The sequence below is a fragment of the Puccinia triticina genome, chromosome 5A, assembly GCF_026914185.1.
Source record: "Puccinia triticina chromosome 5A, complete sequence".
Classification (NCBI taxonomy): domain Eukaryota; kingdom Fungi; phylum Basidiomycota; class Pucciniomycetes; order Pucciniales; family Pucciniaceae; genus Puccinia; species Puccinia triticina.
This window is the reverse complement of record NC_070562.1, coordinates 2,641,757-2,656,911: the sequence shown is the minus strand read 5'-3', so window position 1 is coordinate 2,656,911 and position 15,155 is coordinate 2,641,757. Positions and strand designations below refer to the sequence as shown.

At 44.7% G+C, this 15,155-nt stretch overlaps 3 protein-coding genes across 3 annotated transcripts; 2 read left to right on the top strand and 1 right to left on the bottom strand.

Moving 5' to 3' along the window:
• Window positions 1-307: 307 nt before the first annotated feature.
• PtA15_5A326 (uncharacterized protein) lies at window positions 308-1,696 on the top strand (the record flags this gene model as incomplete). Its single annotated transcript, XM_053169075.1, has 5 exons — window positions 308-902; window positions 986-1,083; window positions 1,166-1,222; window positions 1,287-1,487; window positions 1,565-1,696. The coding sequence occupies 5 exons, from the start codon at window positions 308-310 to the stop codon at window positions 1,694-1,696; spliced, it is 1,083 nt and encodes a 360-aa protein (XP_053020308.1).
• A 4,427-nt stretch (window positions 1,697-6,123) lies between these two features.
• On the bottom strand, window positions 6,124-8,525 carry PtA15_5A325 (uncharacterized protein; the record flags this gene model as incomplete). The annotated part of the gene is made up of 7 exons (XM_053169074.1): window positions 6,124-6,165; window positions 6,257-6,342; window positions 6,415-6,898; window positions 6,985-7,372; window positions 7,469-7,950; window positions 8,051-8,369; window positions 8,449-8,525. The coding sequence occupies 7 exons, from the start codon at window positions 8,523-8,525 to the stop codon at window positions 6,124-6,126; spliced, it is 1,878 nt and encodes a 625-aa protein (XP_053020307.1).
• A 2,276-nt stretch (window positions 8,526-10,801) lies between these two features.
• Window positions 10,802-12,409, top strand: PtA15_5A324 (uncharacterized protein; the record flags this gene model as incomplete). Its single annotated transcript, XM_053169073.1, has 4 exons — window positions 10,802-11,722; window positions 11,847-11,963; window positions 12,045-12,156; window positions 12,258-12,409. 4 exons carry the CDS (start codon window positions 10,802-10,804, stop codon window positions 12,407-12,409), a joined length of 1,302 nt encoding a protein of 433 aa, XP_053020306.1.
• Between the last annotated feature and the right edge of the window lie 2,746 nt (window positions 12,410-15,155).

The window sequence follows — 15,155 nt, the reverse complement described above, 5'->3', positions numbered from 1 at the left end:
TTCCATTTTGTGAGGATTTTATATATCCGGCCTCTGGAATCAATGTCTTTAGGAGCTTGAGGCGACATGTTGCTTTTCCGGATATGGGAGCGGGACCAATATTGGTGCCGGTGATATCGACAGAAACTCTTCAAAGCACCAAAGTTGGTTATATGAAGCTGTGGGAATTGCCTGAAGAAGCCTATATCAGCATGGGTCAGGTTCTGGTCATGATACAGCCCAACGTTTCTTGAAAATACGAGCTTTATACTATTGCCCAAACTCCCCTACCCAAACCAACAACTCGAAGATAAACTCTTGTCTCACCATGAAATCTATTATAAAGCGCATCAAACGACGTGCCTCCCCGACTATTGCTTCCGCACTGCTGGTTCCTCCGGTAACAACGCAAACTAAACATCCGACTAAGCGCATAGCAACTTCTAGTCACCAGCAAGGCGTCGAAAACGCGCCGGAGACGTATTCCACTCTAACTGTCGACCCATCTTTTCAAGCACCTCCAGACTCCTTGGTGTCCAACAGCTCAAGAATCACGCAACCAGATTCGCAAGATCAAATCCGAGATGGCGTGACTGCGGGAAACTCTTCACATGAAGTTCCAGAGAATATGGACAGTTTCATATCTTTCACCGATTCATCTGATACTCAAAGCCATGCCAGTCGCGTGTCTATAAATTCTGAAGAAAGGCTCTCTAGTAAATTATCACACACAGAGGAAACGCACCTGGACATCAGCACAAATGGTGAAGTGCGTAACCCATCCGCCAGGGAGCCATCTATTCGCACTTTCGGGGATAAGCCCTATCCTCAAAATCGATCAAACCCAGCTCAAGCCGTCTCGGATGACGCTCTGCCGCGGAATACATGCAGAGAATATCACGAAGAAAGGCATACACTGAAGCGTGAGTCTGATATTATCTCTGACTGTAAACCGGTCGAGCAAGTTTTCACTGGTTGCCTGCAATTTCACCGCGTGATGACTTAGCTGTGACGCGCGAGACGATCCACAAACACGTCGTGGAGGAAGTACAAAAAGTAAAAATGCATGAGCGACACATCACATACATTCAACACCACGTGCAGGTGAGTATCCCTATACCTATGTTGCCACTCATTCAAAGGCGTAGGCACTAATTGCTGCCCAATTTCCTTCGATGATATGCAGCCCATAATAAATCCTAGTTCTGATATCGCGTTCCAAGATTACCGGATAGAACTACAAGTGAGCCAAATAGATGAAATCTACGTCCCGGATCCCCACCAAAATAACCCCTCTGGATTTTCAGAACTCGGCCGGACCACAAGGAGACAGGATTAACGTCGAGGATGAATCGGAGCTGAGTGCTATAATTGATGGTTTGATTCGCAACAACAAGCAGAAGTATGAAACAGAGGGCTTCCAAAGTTTCCAGACTTCCCAAACAATTGAGCTGCCCGACGTTGAACATCAAGCAATGGTTGTTCACAATTACTATATCATCCAACCGGTTGGCCTGTTTATCCTTCACCAAAATTAAATGGATACATTTCTAAGATTTTTGCTGATTAATCTTGCATATATCAGGTGATCTTGAAACCTAATCATGATCTTAAAAGCGCGGGTCTAGAAACCAAGCAAACTGTTCTTCCCTCTGGCCTGGAGGCCAAAAATAACCCTCTTGAAGATACTTATGCATTGGTGAGTGCTTCAACTTGAAGTCGAAGAAAAACATTATTCACCGGGCTTCTAATAGAAAAATTCTGGCCAATTTTCTTTGCTTCCTGACCAATCAATCAACGAAAACCCATCTAACTACGTCCTTCAATCTTCCAGCAAGTCCAACAATTAAACAAATTGATAGATAGCTTACAAGTGGAGAATCGTAATCTCAAAAAATCATTATGTGAAGCGCTAGCTGGCAGAAGTTCTGTACATTAATCTCCAATTTTGACATGTCCAATTCGTTTCCTTTCATTTGACTGTAAATATTTATCCTGTTGGTGTCTTGCTTCGCTTTTCCAAATTTAATTATCTTCAAGATCATTGGTGAATCTCCGGAGTTGCACTTTTCTCTTGAAATATTTATTGTAAGAAACCTGGACAATTAACCCCAAGACTTGAGCATTCAAACTCTTCGGACGGAGACCATTTAGAAATTGAATTCCCTTTATCGACCTTCATTTGGTCAAAGACAGGCAATATATCATATTTGATTTGGAGTGATTATGGTCATAAGGTGCAACGCGTGATAGGCGTGGCCGTCGAGGTTGGAATTGTAGGTGGTGCAAGATGTCCAAGTGGAGACTAAACAGAAGCCAACGCTAACTTAACCAAGTCTACCGGTGGAGTGGTAAAACACTGCTGCGCCGACCGGAGGGAGGGACTTACGCCTAACTTAACTAAGTCCCTCTATTGGAGGGGGGACGCCGTCCCGCAGGGACCCTCCAAAGGAGGTCGCTTCGCTCCCCCGAGAAGGGAATTAGCTAAGTTAGGACTTACGCGCTAAACTGACTTAGAGGCTGACAGAATTTTGTTTTTTGGTGGGGAGTTTTTTAAAACTGCTCTCACCCATCAATTTCTTGCCCAATTTCATTCTTGTTTGGATTTCCATGATGACCAAAGTCTTCTCCATCCATGTACTATACCCACAAATCCTCAACCTGTCTTCTTGATGTGCCATATCCCTTGTAACATCATTAGTTTTGGATTCTGTACAGTGTGAACTGTGTGATATAGAATGAAGCGGACCACAGATATCACAAAAAACAGATCTGAGGGGTTCTGAAGGCCCTGAAAAATTCAGAAAAATTTGGAGAGATTCTCCTTGATATTGGGAATCTTTTGTTCCCCCAAACCTTTGCTGCCCAATGGGAAGGGGTGAAGCCAGAAAGGTTTGAAAAATGGCATAGTTCTGATTCTGTCAGCTCAAACAGGGTGAAGTGGGGTGGACAGCGTACCCAAAAGAGGGACTTCATAGTTAAGTTACAAGCCAACCACTGTGGAACATCGGCCAAGCGTGGCTGATGGTTGGCCCCGCGCGGGCGAAGAGAACCGGCGTCGGCTGGAGCAACGACCCAGACGGCAAAACACTATACCGCCTAGGCTGGCTCAGGCCCTGTTACGCTGTACCCCTCTATCACCATGCGTATTCGCGTTCTATATAAAACTTGTTTCTTTACATCCGAAGTTAGCAATCATCTATCCATCAATCTAATTTTGCCCACAAGCTTTCATATTTATCGTTCCCAATTTGCCGTGCCCTATTGCCTTGCCCTGCCACACCTGCCCCACAAGTAAGTCGACAGTCATCCTCACTGCCACGGATGATACGTACTAATATGTTAACACTTTAATTTTCATAGAACCCGATATTTTCTCCAGCTAAATGATGGGCGACTTGGAGAAGGGAGAGTCTAAAAAGTCTAAAAAAATGGTTACGGTGGCTACTCCCCCTGATAAGAAAAATCACAAGAATGCCTCCACATGGTCCAAGATACCTCTTTGCATAGCGTGCGTGTTATCTCCCTGCCGTTCTGTCGTAGCTGGTTGGTGGTGGAACTGAGGGATTCTGTTTGCTTTCTAATAATTTCTTCAGGTTCACAATAATGGTCCTACTTATTCTTTGTGAGTTGATGATTCAAACAGTGGCGAACCCGTTATATGCATCTTGAATACTGTCACTGACCCGAGATGTCGCTACCATTAGTATTTTCCACCTGCAAATTCCTGCCCACATTCGTGTCCAAGCATTGCCAGGCTGTACCTGTGTATTATCCCAACACATAGCCGGGGAAATCACGCATGCACCAAAAGGGGTGACCCTTGGCCACGTCCGCACCGAAGATCGGTCACTCACCCTCAGGCTCCAGACTCCAGCCGTCTGTCGCATTTTGCCTTATAATTAACAGTAATTTCATCCTGCGCACTGGTTTCTGTTCTGCTGCGGTTTGCCATTGGGAATCTCGCTTGACGCCTTTGGACTGAATTGATTTATCATGTAGTACAATAATATTAGGGCATTCACGTCTGAAAAATTAACTTTTAATATTCATCATAAACATAACTTGATTGCAAAGCACTCAAACAATGTCTTTCAACGTCACAAAAGGGGCCAACCAAAACAAAGATTCACATAACTGCGAGTGAGGATAAGCGCGATTACACGCGCATCAGGACTGCAGAAGAAATACAAATGAACAAATTTTGGGTTATTTTTCCAGCTACTTCTGGAGTAATTGTTTAAGTACAGGAAAGCTATGACGGGATGACACGGCAATTGTGGACGAAAGTTAGGATGGGATGTAGCAAGACTGGAGGATAGGGAAGGAAAACGAAGTTAAAAATGTCTGCTATGGGTTCATTTTTGTGAATCTCCTGTTTGATTTTTCGATAAGTGGGCAAAGTAATAAATTACCATCGGACTGAACCAGCTTCGTTACTTAGTGATGTGGTCGGGCATACGGCGTGTGAAGTTGGCCTAAGCCTATGTGGTAGGACGAGCCAGACGTTCTCAATCGGATTCAGTTCTAGAGTTGGGGAGGCCAGTCGATTTTATCCATTTAGAGCTCCTGGAGGAATTCTCTGGTTTTGATGTCGCAGCAACTTGGTTCTTAAAACCCAATTCGTGGGCTCTACGACGTGCAGTATGGGTGGAGATGGAGGTGGCGAGCTGATCTTTAGCCTCAGCCATCTTGATATCGGGGTGTGCTCGAAGGACCTTGTCCAACTGGCGAAGGTCACGGTCATTGGTCTTTCGTGGTCTTCCACTCCTGGAGGCCGTCGCAACAGTTCCTCGAGCCGCCGATCGAGCGATGATAGCAGAAACTGTCGTTCGGGCTATATTTAGCTTTGATCCAATGGCGGTTGGTGTCATCCCAGCATCCGCCATGCCAACGATCCTTGCCTTTTGCTCGGTCGAGAGGTGTGGTTTTCGGGTTCGGACCATCTGAAAAGAAAAGAGAGAGAAAGTTGAAAAAAGGGATGAGATGATATGAAGTCAGTTTTTCAGCAAAGGTGATGGTCGAGAAGCTCACAACGGTAATTTGAGTACGTGGCGTAGCCCCAAGACAATTTGAATGTTGTTGACCTTACCATTTCGAGCGTTGACCTTTGACCCACTTCGAGCATGTGCAACCCTTGGAGTGGTGCTTGGCGCGCACCAGAATATTTGTCTGAAATTACTTCTTTGACCGAGTGATCTCAAGTAATCAATCACCTCCGCCCCGAAAGCCTTTTGCCAACTCGTCTGGAGAAGTTCATCGCATACTAAGACATCCTCCTTGTTCTGCACATAAAGCCTTGGAGTTTACAAGTGATTGACTTTTTTTTGAAAGGCACTTAGAACCAACCGTTGCTACTCTTTTGCAGTTAATCCAAACATGATTTGACTCGATCATAACATCTGTTTTTTGTGGAGACTGGCCTATCATGGGTCATTTGGCGCAAAACATCGTTGCCCCACACTCAAGTCACCGCACCATTGAGTTTCATTGTTATACATCCAAAAGTCTCGATTCCGAGTACATTGTAAACCGGTGACGCAGCTTATTTATTTCTGTTGGGCATTTTAACAAAGGGGACATCACGTTTATTTATGAAGCCAAACCCCGAGATGTGTCAAGTTCAGTCCCATGTTTTGGTATGCTTACGACGCTTTATGTAAATAAATATCAGGACGGAGATTCCCTTCTTATCAGAGGTAACTTATCGGGCCTGTGATCCTTTACAGGCTGCTCAGATCCATGATGCTCTTTAATTCTTGCGTAGTGTTGAATCACTAAATCCATATAGTATGATCCGTCACGGAATACTGATTGTAGTCTTTGGGACAAGTGCAAATTCTTACCAAAAAGGAAGAATGTTGGCTTTCCATGTCATGATAGTCTGCCCCTTGAAGCTCAACATTCAACAATCCAATCGTTAGTGTGAAAGTTGAATGAATGAGCCCTAGCTACAGAAACAAGATACCAAGAGTAAAGGAGAAAAGAAACCAAGAGAGCAATCCGTGCAAAATGGGTTGTCGAAATGATGTGATGCAATTCGATTTCTTAATCTGGTTGGGCTACTATGAATGAATAATGTTCATGGTTAGGTACGTTTACATGCAATCAAATACAGCTTATTGTTTTTTTTATGAAAGGTTCTCAAGGGGCCAGGGCCATAAGTGCAGCAATGAACGTCAATCCCTAGAGACCAGAAGGAAGAAAAATTCAAAAGCAACATCAGCCATGACAATTATGACTCTGAGCTATCTTTTACAGCCAAATTTCTGCGTACCAATCGCGGTCGGACCTCGACCAAATCTTCAGGAACAACAAATATGAGAGCTCCGGCTTTCCGAGCGATTGAGATAGCGAGTTTGTCTGGAGAAGAAGATCAACTAAGCGTCAACTTGGGCGTATAGGACCCATGCAAATTACGAATAGGAAGCTTACTGTTTAATGTACATTCGTCCTCGTCTTTGCCAGGATAAACTAAGCTGTAATCGACGTAGCCAGGTTTGAGAGCATCCAGCAAATCCAAGTAGAAGTGCCCAGTCCGGAGAGTGGAGTCCTTGAAGCTTCTCATCGATGTGCTCTTTCCAGCGGCCCGGACACGGTCATTAGCCCAGCGGATCATATCGCTGTCAGTGACCTCCCGATTGCCTTTCGATAGACTGGCCAAGGTGGCAATCACCGACTTTCGCATGAGCTGCCACACAAGACCAAGAACTAAGGTTTTAGTTCCGTCGACTATGTCCGCCCCCTGAACTCCTACTAGGGTCATTCGGTTCGCTTGGCCTAGTTCTACGGCATAGTTTGTGTTTTCAACGCATTTGAATCGACTCAGCTCTTGGTCTTCCTTCGGTCGACTAACCCGGCGCCAGGTGACACATCCTGGAATAACTTTATCAAAAGCTTGCAAGATGACAGTCCCGTCCTGTGGATAGTGAAGGAGAAAGCACCAATAAATTAAAAGTAAGTTTACAAGCAGCAGACTACGCAAAGGGTATAGAAATGATTTACCTTGAGGTCTTCAAACAAGTTGTAAACACCCGGCTCGACGTTTAAGCTGTTTAGCCATAAGGTGAAGACGCGAGCTTCACGCTCTCCTTCAGCATCAAAATCTTCGATCACCGGTCTTTCGCTTTCCTCAAGGGCCTCTAATCCGGGATAGGTATTGAACAGGTTGGCTACAAAAGCCAAGTTTAACTTGGGATTGCCTGCGACGATTGACTTTGAGGTCAGGAACTTCCGACATCCAATTTTTTCGGCATTTTGGAGCACTTGTTCTGCTCTTTGCTCCAGGTTCGATTGTTGTAGGGGTGCTCGGGAGCAGTGGTCTGGCTTGAGCTGGTTCAACAAGACCGTATAATTTTCAGAGTCGCAAATGTCTTTGCTAAAGTTACTGACCCTAAATTATCATGTGTAGTCCAAAAGAAAATCGAAGTGAGCATGTGTTTTGAGGAACGGTTCATTCAACTGGGTCTTTCACGGGGGCACAACCGACCTTCTATTCCAGTTGGCAGCTTTCAAATGGTAATTGAACCATCTCAATAGAATTTGATCTGGTGGCAGACGAAGAAATTCGTCCAAGGTTTCTCCTTCGTCGAGTAGTCTATACAGTTCGGGATGAAGCTTGATGTCGATCTTACTAAGCAAGCCGCGTCTGATAATTTGCCAAATCAGACCCAGGATGAGATGCTCTCGCCCATCAATAATATCGCTGGCTCCGACGTTGACGACAGAGCAGCCGATGGCCTTGGCAGATGAGATGACGATGTTATTGTTTTCTGTCATTTGGAAGTTGTTGATAGGCTTGTGGTTGGTTTTGGCGGTGGGCTTGTTTAAAACTCGCTCATCGATCGTGTCGGGTACTGAGTCATTAATCAATTTACATAGGATAAGACCGTCGCGAGCCTCATCAAATATCTGGAAAGTGTTTGTCGGTAAGGGAAGACGATTTCCGATATCGGCATCTCCAGCGAGCGACTGCATAAATCCACCAGGGAGGTTGTTAGCGCATAAAACCACAATTGGAACGGACATCCAGAAGGTTGTCAAAGGATAGATAAGTATATAAATTACGAACGCTGTTGACATGACTGGTAAAAGCAGACAGTTCATCAGGAAGGATTCCATGCTGAATGTTACTATTGCTACCTTGGACCATGACACGACTGTGGCCAGGACTGCCAACGGCCTTTCCAGCCTGCTTGTTGCGACCCTGCCTGAGCTTGGCAATCAGATCGATGTAATCTTCCAGTTCGATCTGGCCCGAAGAGTCTACTTGAACCTCTTTTAGCGTCGTCCGTACCGAGTCATACGTTCCTTCCAGGTTGGGGCCAGATGACAGAGCGGTGATGGCCTCCTGTTTGGTGATGGATCCTTTCGAGTCTACATCCATGTCCCTAGGAGAGTGCGAATTGGAAAGAAAACAAGATTGTCAGCTAGCGACTTGGAGCAACGAGCCAGAATTTCATGACTGACTTGAACCTGGAAACGAGACTCATGACATCCTGTTGGGTAAATTGAGGGTACTTTCTCTGTAGTTTGATGGCTTCCATGATGGCCGAGCTTTCGTGAGTATGTACTCTTTGGTGATGATGATAATCCGAAGATGTCGTCGATGTTGTGGTGGTGGTCAGGCAATCCGGTGGTGAATCACACAGCCTGGCACCAAGAAAGCGCCCTCGACAAGAGCATACTTTTCGACTTTAGCATCATCGATCAGCACAGCCTGCAATCAAACGGATCGAACCGCCGAGCAGGATCAGGCAGGATCAACTCATAACCGCAGATCAGCCAATGCCAAGGCAAAACAGACACCCTGGCAGGTCTGACTGGCTGAACAACTGGCAAATTCAAGGAAGGAGGGCACATAGCTACAGCACTTAGCAAATTTCTTTAGGGAGGACTCTTTGCATGAGAAATCCATTTCCCTTGATATAAACAATTGGCCAGTCATGTGTCATCTCTGGGTCTGCTGACCATGGGCAACAGCCCCAAAATATCTGGCAGGAGCTCAGACTGCCAAGCCACCAGCATCTTCCTGAACCAATGGCAACACTCATGGCCATTTGGATTCCTCCAAATCCATCTGCAGTTCCCTGTGCTGATTTTTACAAGTTTTTATTTCTGGAGAGCAAGTTTTCTCAAGTTTCTGGATGCAAATGAGGACTTGGGTTTAGTAATTTGTGACAAAGATAGTCTCACACCTGTGGAAATATACTGGAGCATGTCTGGTCTCAAACCAACTGGCCAGCCAATTGATATTGGAATTCAGGTTGGGACAACAATGGTGATGTTGGGAAACAAATCACACTACCAAGCTCCCAACCTTCAGTTCCCCCTCTTGCCCTGTGGCAAGACAAGTTGGAGGAAAGTGAGATCAATGGTTAATAATACCAATCAACTTTTCTGTCCAGGTGGTGTAGCAGCCACCCCTACAGTGCCCACCCCGTATGAGTATATGTACTACTTTTGGTTGCACTATTGTGTTATTGGATGTTTGGTTTTTATTTATTTAATTATGGATTTTTATAACATTGTTTATCCTGGTGACAATCAGGTCCTTGTATGACAAAACCAATGATCTTGCTATTCTGAGAGCCGGTGTGGGGTCCAAAAACATGTGCTTCTCTTCTGGATGACTTCCCATTGGTTCTGCAGCCCCTGCAGAACTAGATTTAGTCGAAGTAAAATTAGATTTCGCAGTGATGACAGGCTCCAGATCATCAAATTTGAATCATACCAATTTTAGGGCTTCATAAATTGACTTTGGATCATTGTGTCCCGTTGACACCTTCCATGTGTTTAGACTCTTGGCCAACAACGTGAGTTGACTGGTGGCTGCGAGTATCCAATTGAACAGTTCTTGCGTGCCAGTCTTCCGGCTGTCATGATGCTGGTTGACAAGCTTGGTCAAGTTGTCGAGCTGATCTTGCTTGATGGATGAGAAATGGAAACTCGAAACTACTGTTTCATGCAATTGCACAGCACCCCCGTAGCACATATCCGGCCCTGCCCTAGCCCACTCCATCGCCACCGGCTGCAGGGGACCAGCTCAACCTCAGCCACCGCTGCTTCAACTCCGTCTGAAGAACCGGGCAGGAAGAACTAACCCTCGGAAAGACGCTGGTGGGCTCGATACAAAATATAGAAACCGTCAACCAGTTGCTCATACTTCATCTGGGCGGGCCGTCTGGAACATCAAGCAGTCCGCGAACTGGGCCGATTCAAGCAAACATTCGTAAAAACACCACTTGAGACAGCTGGTATTCATTCCTGAATTTCTTGAAAATTGAGGACCCTCCTTCTCCGTACGCACAATTGGTTTCGGCTGAAGCTCTTGCATCTGTCTTCATTTTTGCAAGTATTTGCCATCCCCATCGTCGTACCCCGATCCCTTCCGCTGGTTACATAACTGTGCTCTCGAACCCTCACTGTTAACCGAGCCTGCTGACTCTCTTTGCCTTGTCATCCCTACATCCAGTCTACCCAAATACATAGACTTCGGGCCATCGCCAACCTCATGTCCTTCAAGCTCTCGCTAGATTGACAAACCCGTGCTTCAGGACGAACTATCAAAGAACATATCATATCCACTCGAAAACGGATCCCTCGCCCCAATCCGACTCGCCAAGCCCCTCGCCCTCTTCCTCCTTCAAAACCACCATATCACGGGACCCAAATAACTGTATTCGAGCTGGCATGCACCCTACCGACCACCTGCTACCCTAATCAAGCTGACCTTCGCATCATCTGATCAACCACTCCACCCCAGCTCAAGATTAGCTTTGTGATCGTAATACATATATATATATATGTTATAACCCTCAAAATGAATTCACTCACCTGGCTACTCGCACCTCGCCGTAGTCCTAGCAAGTCTCAAAATCTTACTCAACCAGATCAGTCCTGTGAACAATCGAAAACTTCTCCGACCCCATCAGATACCTTATCCCATTCCTCCTCCTCCTCCTCCCTCTCATCAACAAATCTCCAACTAGGTAGCGGGCCACGCGAGACAGAGGCCGAACTAGTCGATAAGATGGTCTACTCAATCGAAAGGCGGAGCGGCTCAATCGCTGCTAACAAGCTAGAGCGTAAGACCAGTATGGGTCTCGATGGCGAGCTCAGGTTCGGTCTTCCTGGAATCACCGAACGTCGCCGGACGCTCCATCTCGAACCTGGTCCGACGACACTTTCTCAGTCGAATAACGATCCACTCGATCTGATCAATCAATCAACTTTCCCCGCCACTCCTCTATCCACACCGCCCCCATCTTCACCTTCACCCTCCAAATTATTATCCTCCTATAATCCCTACCGCCATCTCATCCGGCTACTCCCCGTCCGGCTTGGCATCAAGCTATACATCCTCGTCCGGAAGTTCCTCTCACTCTTCGGCTTACAACTCCCCTCACACGACTCATCGCCGACACCAACAGAGAAGACTGTCGAAGAGAAACCTCCTCGGCCACAACTTCTCAGTTTGATGTGGTCCAAGTTCACCCCGAAGAGCACAGCCGTCAAAGTCAGGGAACTCCCAAGAAGGAACAAGACGCTCGTCTTGGATTTGGACGAAACTCTGATTCACTCGACTAGCAGACTAGGCGGAATCGGCGGGGGAAAGTCCTGGAGTAATCAATCAAACACATCTGCTGGATTGAAAGTTAGAGTCGTCGAGGTCGTGCTGGATGGCCGGATTGTGGTTTATCATGTTTATAAACGACCTTGGGTAGATTTTTTCTTGAAAACCGTGAGTTTCCAGTCGTCCAATTTTCAATCTTTCTCTTGGTTATCAAACTTTAGCCCACTTTCTCTTTACCTTCAAGGCGACTGACTCCAGGACATTACTGCTATTCTTTTTGTGATTGATAAAGGTGTCAAGCTGGTATACTGTTGTGATCTTTACCGCTTCTATGAGGGAATATGCAGACCCGGTAATAGACTGGCTAGATCAAGGAAGAGGCTTAATTGAGGGCAGATTATTTCGGGAGGTGAGTTCTTCGAGCTTATTCCCCTTCGATTTTGTCTCTCCACAAACTAAATCTGATCTGTGGTCGTTTTTCCTCGCTCAGTCTTGCACAAACATCAAAGGATCTTATGTCAAAGACTTAACAGTGGTCGAAAGAGATTTAAGCAAAGTATGTCTGGTCGATAACAGCCCAATCAGCTATGGGCTCCATCAAGGTAAGATCCACGGTTTTTTTTCTTTCTGATTTTGATATGGATGATCTTGCGAGAATTTCGAACTGACTGTTGGGCTGGTCTCAATGGTATGGGTTAATCAGCTAATGGGATACCGATTGAAGGATGGCTGAACGACCCTCAAGACGAAGGATTACTGGAACTCTTACCGATGTTGGACAGCCTGAGATTCACCAAAGACGTCCGCCGGATCTTGGGCTTGAAGGCTTTCAACATCGAATCTCAAGAAATCTGATCCTTTCCACTACTCGATCTCTCATTTTATTATCATTTTCTATTTGTTGTTATTTTTGGTTACAATTTCCTATACTTGCACCTTTGTAAATAATTTCTGCTTTTTTTATACTATTCTATCACTTAAAAACTCCCCATTTTGGGGCCTGTTTTTCTTCTCATTGTTTGCTTTTTGGCGTCGTAGGGGGCTTTGTTCTCTGTGGTGGGGAAAGCCTTTAGTAAGGTTTCTCTGTTTCTTTCTTTCATTCTCTCTTTCATTTGGTCCTTTTTTCTTTCTACTTCTTGTAACACATGCATAAACTAAAATATTTTGTAAATGAAAAAAGTGGTTTATATCTGCAGATCACCTTCAAAGCAAGATGATTACTGTTGAACTAGCAGAAGAAAAATGGATGCAGTGCATCTTCCCAATCCAGCAGCAAAGAAGGATTTGAATTTTAGGACTGTGGTTCTTGAAATTGGAGGTTGATTTAAATGGTTATTTTCTTGTGCCCATCTGTCAAGTCAGGGAAGTTAGGCCACATTATTCACTTTTCCTCTTTTGCCACCGGAGTTGCACTTTGTAACTGTCATCATTCTCCCCGGTGTACAGCCCAGATTGGTCTATCTTGATGCTGGTGTTGCACCATTGTAAGACTCAAAAGGTGTTGTGAGACCCTTTTGCTGAATGGCAAAAGGTATGGTCCAGGGTGTAACAGCTGCGCTACGCGCTTTTTTCTGTATCTCCAAAAATAGATGGCAAGATGTCATAATTACAGAAATATTTTTGGATATTCTGGATCCTCCCACATCCATGAATCAAAAACGCTTTTTCCAATTTTCTTTGTTGAAGTGGTAGTCCTTTGAAACTATGAAGCAGTGTCACTTGGGCGCTATTTTCAGCGCAGCTGTTTTGAGCTTTCAAATTCACCTGCTTCATGGATTTAAAGCCACATAATCCCAGTGCCAAGAATACAAAGATGCACTTTTGATTCCTGGGTGCAGGAGAATTCTGAATATCCAAAATAATCTGTGTACTTCTGACATCTTGCCATCTATTTTTGGAGATACAGAAAAAAGCGCGTAGCGCAGCTGTTACACCCTTGGACTACTACTATGGATGAGGTGCAGGCTCTGCCTTTCTGTATATCAGAAAACAGGACCACCAAGGGAAGCTTGGCAATTTATTTTGTGATAGGATATGTTCAAAGATGAGATATATAAGAGGATTGTTGTTCATGTCTGAGGTTGATTGGGTTATTGATGTATGAGATAGGTGATGGTGACTTGATGTCTGTAGTGGGGCTTGAACCTAGGTCCTTGGCCTGGGGGTATATAGGTTTCCAAAAGTGAAGGGTGATGAGGGTGAGAGGGAGCTAGGCTCAACCAGGAGTGGAACCGGTGACTGGTTTACTGGTGAAAGGTATGTGAACTGAGTGGTGATAGAAATTGCATATAAAGTGTGAAAGGTATGTGAACTGAGTGGTGATATGAACTGATAAATGTAATTTGGGATACAAAATAATATGAGTGGTGATAAGTGAGTATGGGATATAGACTGCTGGATGGCATGAGGGAACAACTGGCAGGCAGAGGCCTCCTTATAAAGACAATGATGAGGGAATTTAACTCCAGGGGAGCAGCTTTGAGTGAATTTGCCTGGTGAGAATGTAAAACTGAGGGAATTTAGCTAGACTATCTACAATGTGTCCCTTTGATATGCAAACAGGATCATATATATTCATACAAGGATTTTCCAAAACCAAAGATATGCAAACAGGAAACAAACATATGCAAGGGAAAATAGGAGGTGAGGACTGATAAAAGGAAGGAAGAAAAGTAATCCATATGCCTTATGCATTATGCCAAGTATGGTAGCCAAGAGTTGAGTTTGTGTGTGAATGCGCTTGGACTGGTGCGTGAAAGGGGTGATTTGCGTATCTTCTGATCCGGTGGAAATATGGGTGACTAGGGGTTATTTTGGTCCTAGATTACATTTCTGATGTCCATTTGGATTTATCTTGAGGTGTTTTGTGAGTACACATAAAAGTTTGAATTTTTCTCCTGCAAACACAGGAAAAATGACCACACCGTAAGTCCGGCCAGTTCCATGGCTTGCTTCATTGTTGAATCCCAGCTAGATCTGGAATTCTAGGGCTCTGTATGTTATTTGGAAGCTTTATGTCTTGAGAGGCCGCTGCCGTGTAAGAAAGAGATTCCATCAGTCATTAGCCTGCAAAACTGAAGACAGGAATCAGAACTTTACTGATAGCAAGTTGGTGTTCAAGCAAAGCCTTGAACACCAACTTGAAAAAGTACATGCAAGTCATGTATGACCAACTTTGAATTCCCCTATTGTCTCCCACATCCTTTTTTTTCAAGAAATGAAGCCAATTGACATATGGACTTACTTCGCGCACTGCAAAAAACTCTTCGCGCACTGCACAGTGTGCGCAGTCCCAAACACTTCGCGCACTGCGGGTGAAATACACAGCTTTTTCAAGATTTTTTTTGACCCATCAATAGAACAACTTTTAATTGGTCTCTCTGAATTTTTTGGGAGTTTTTTGAAGCATTCTTCCATGTTAAAAAAAATCATAAAAAGCCAGAACAAAGGTAGGATGTGGGGGCCTAAAAAACAAGGTTCCCATAGCCCAAAAATTCCAAATCATTTATTGAGTAATGAAATATATAAGAACGGCTACTTTGATAAATTTGAGCCACTTTGTTCAAAAATAAGGGTATGCAAAATGAGGAAATTTTACTAC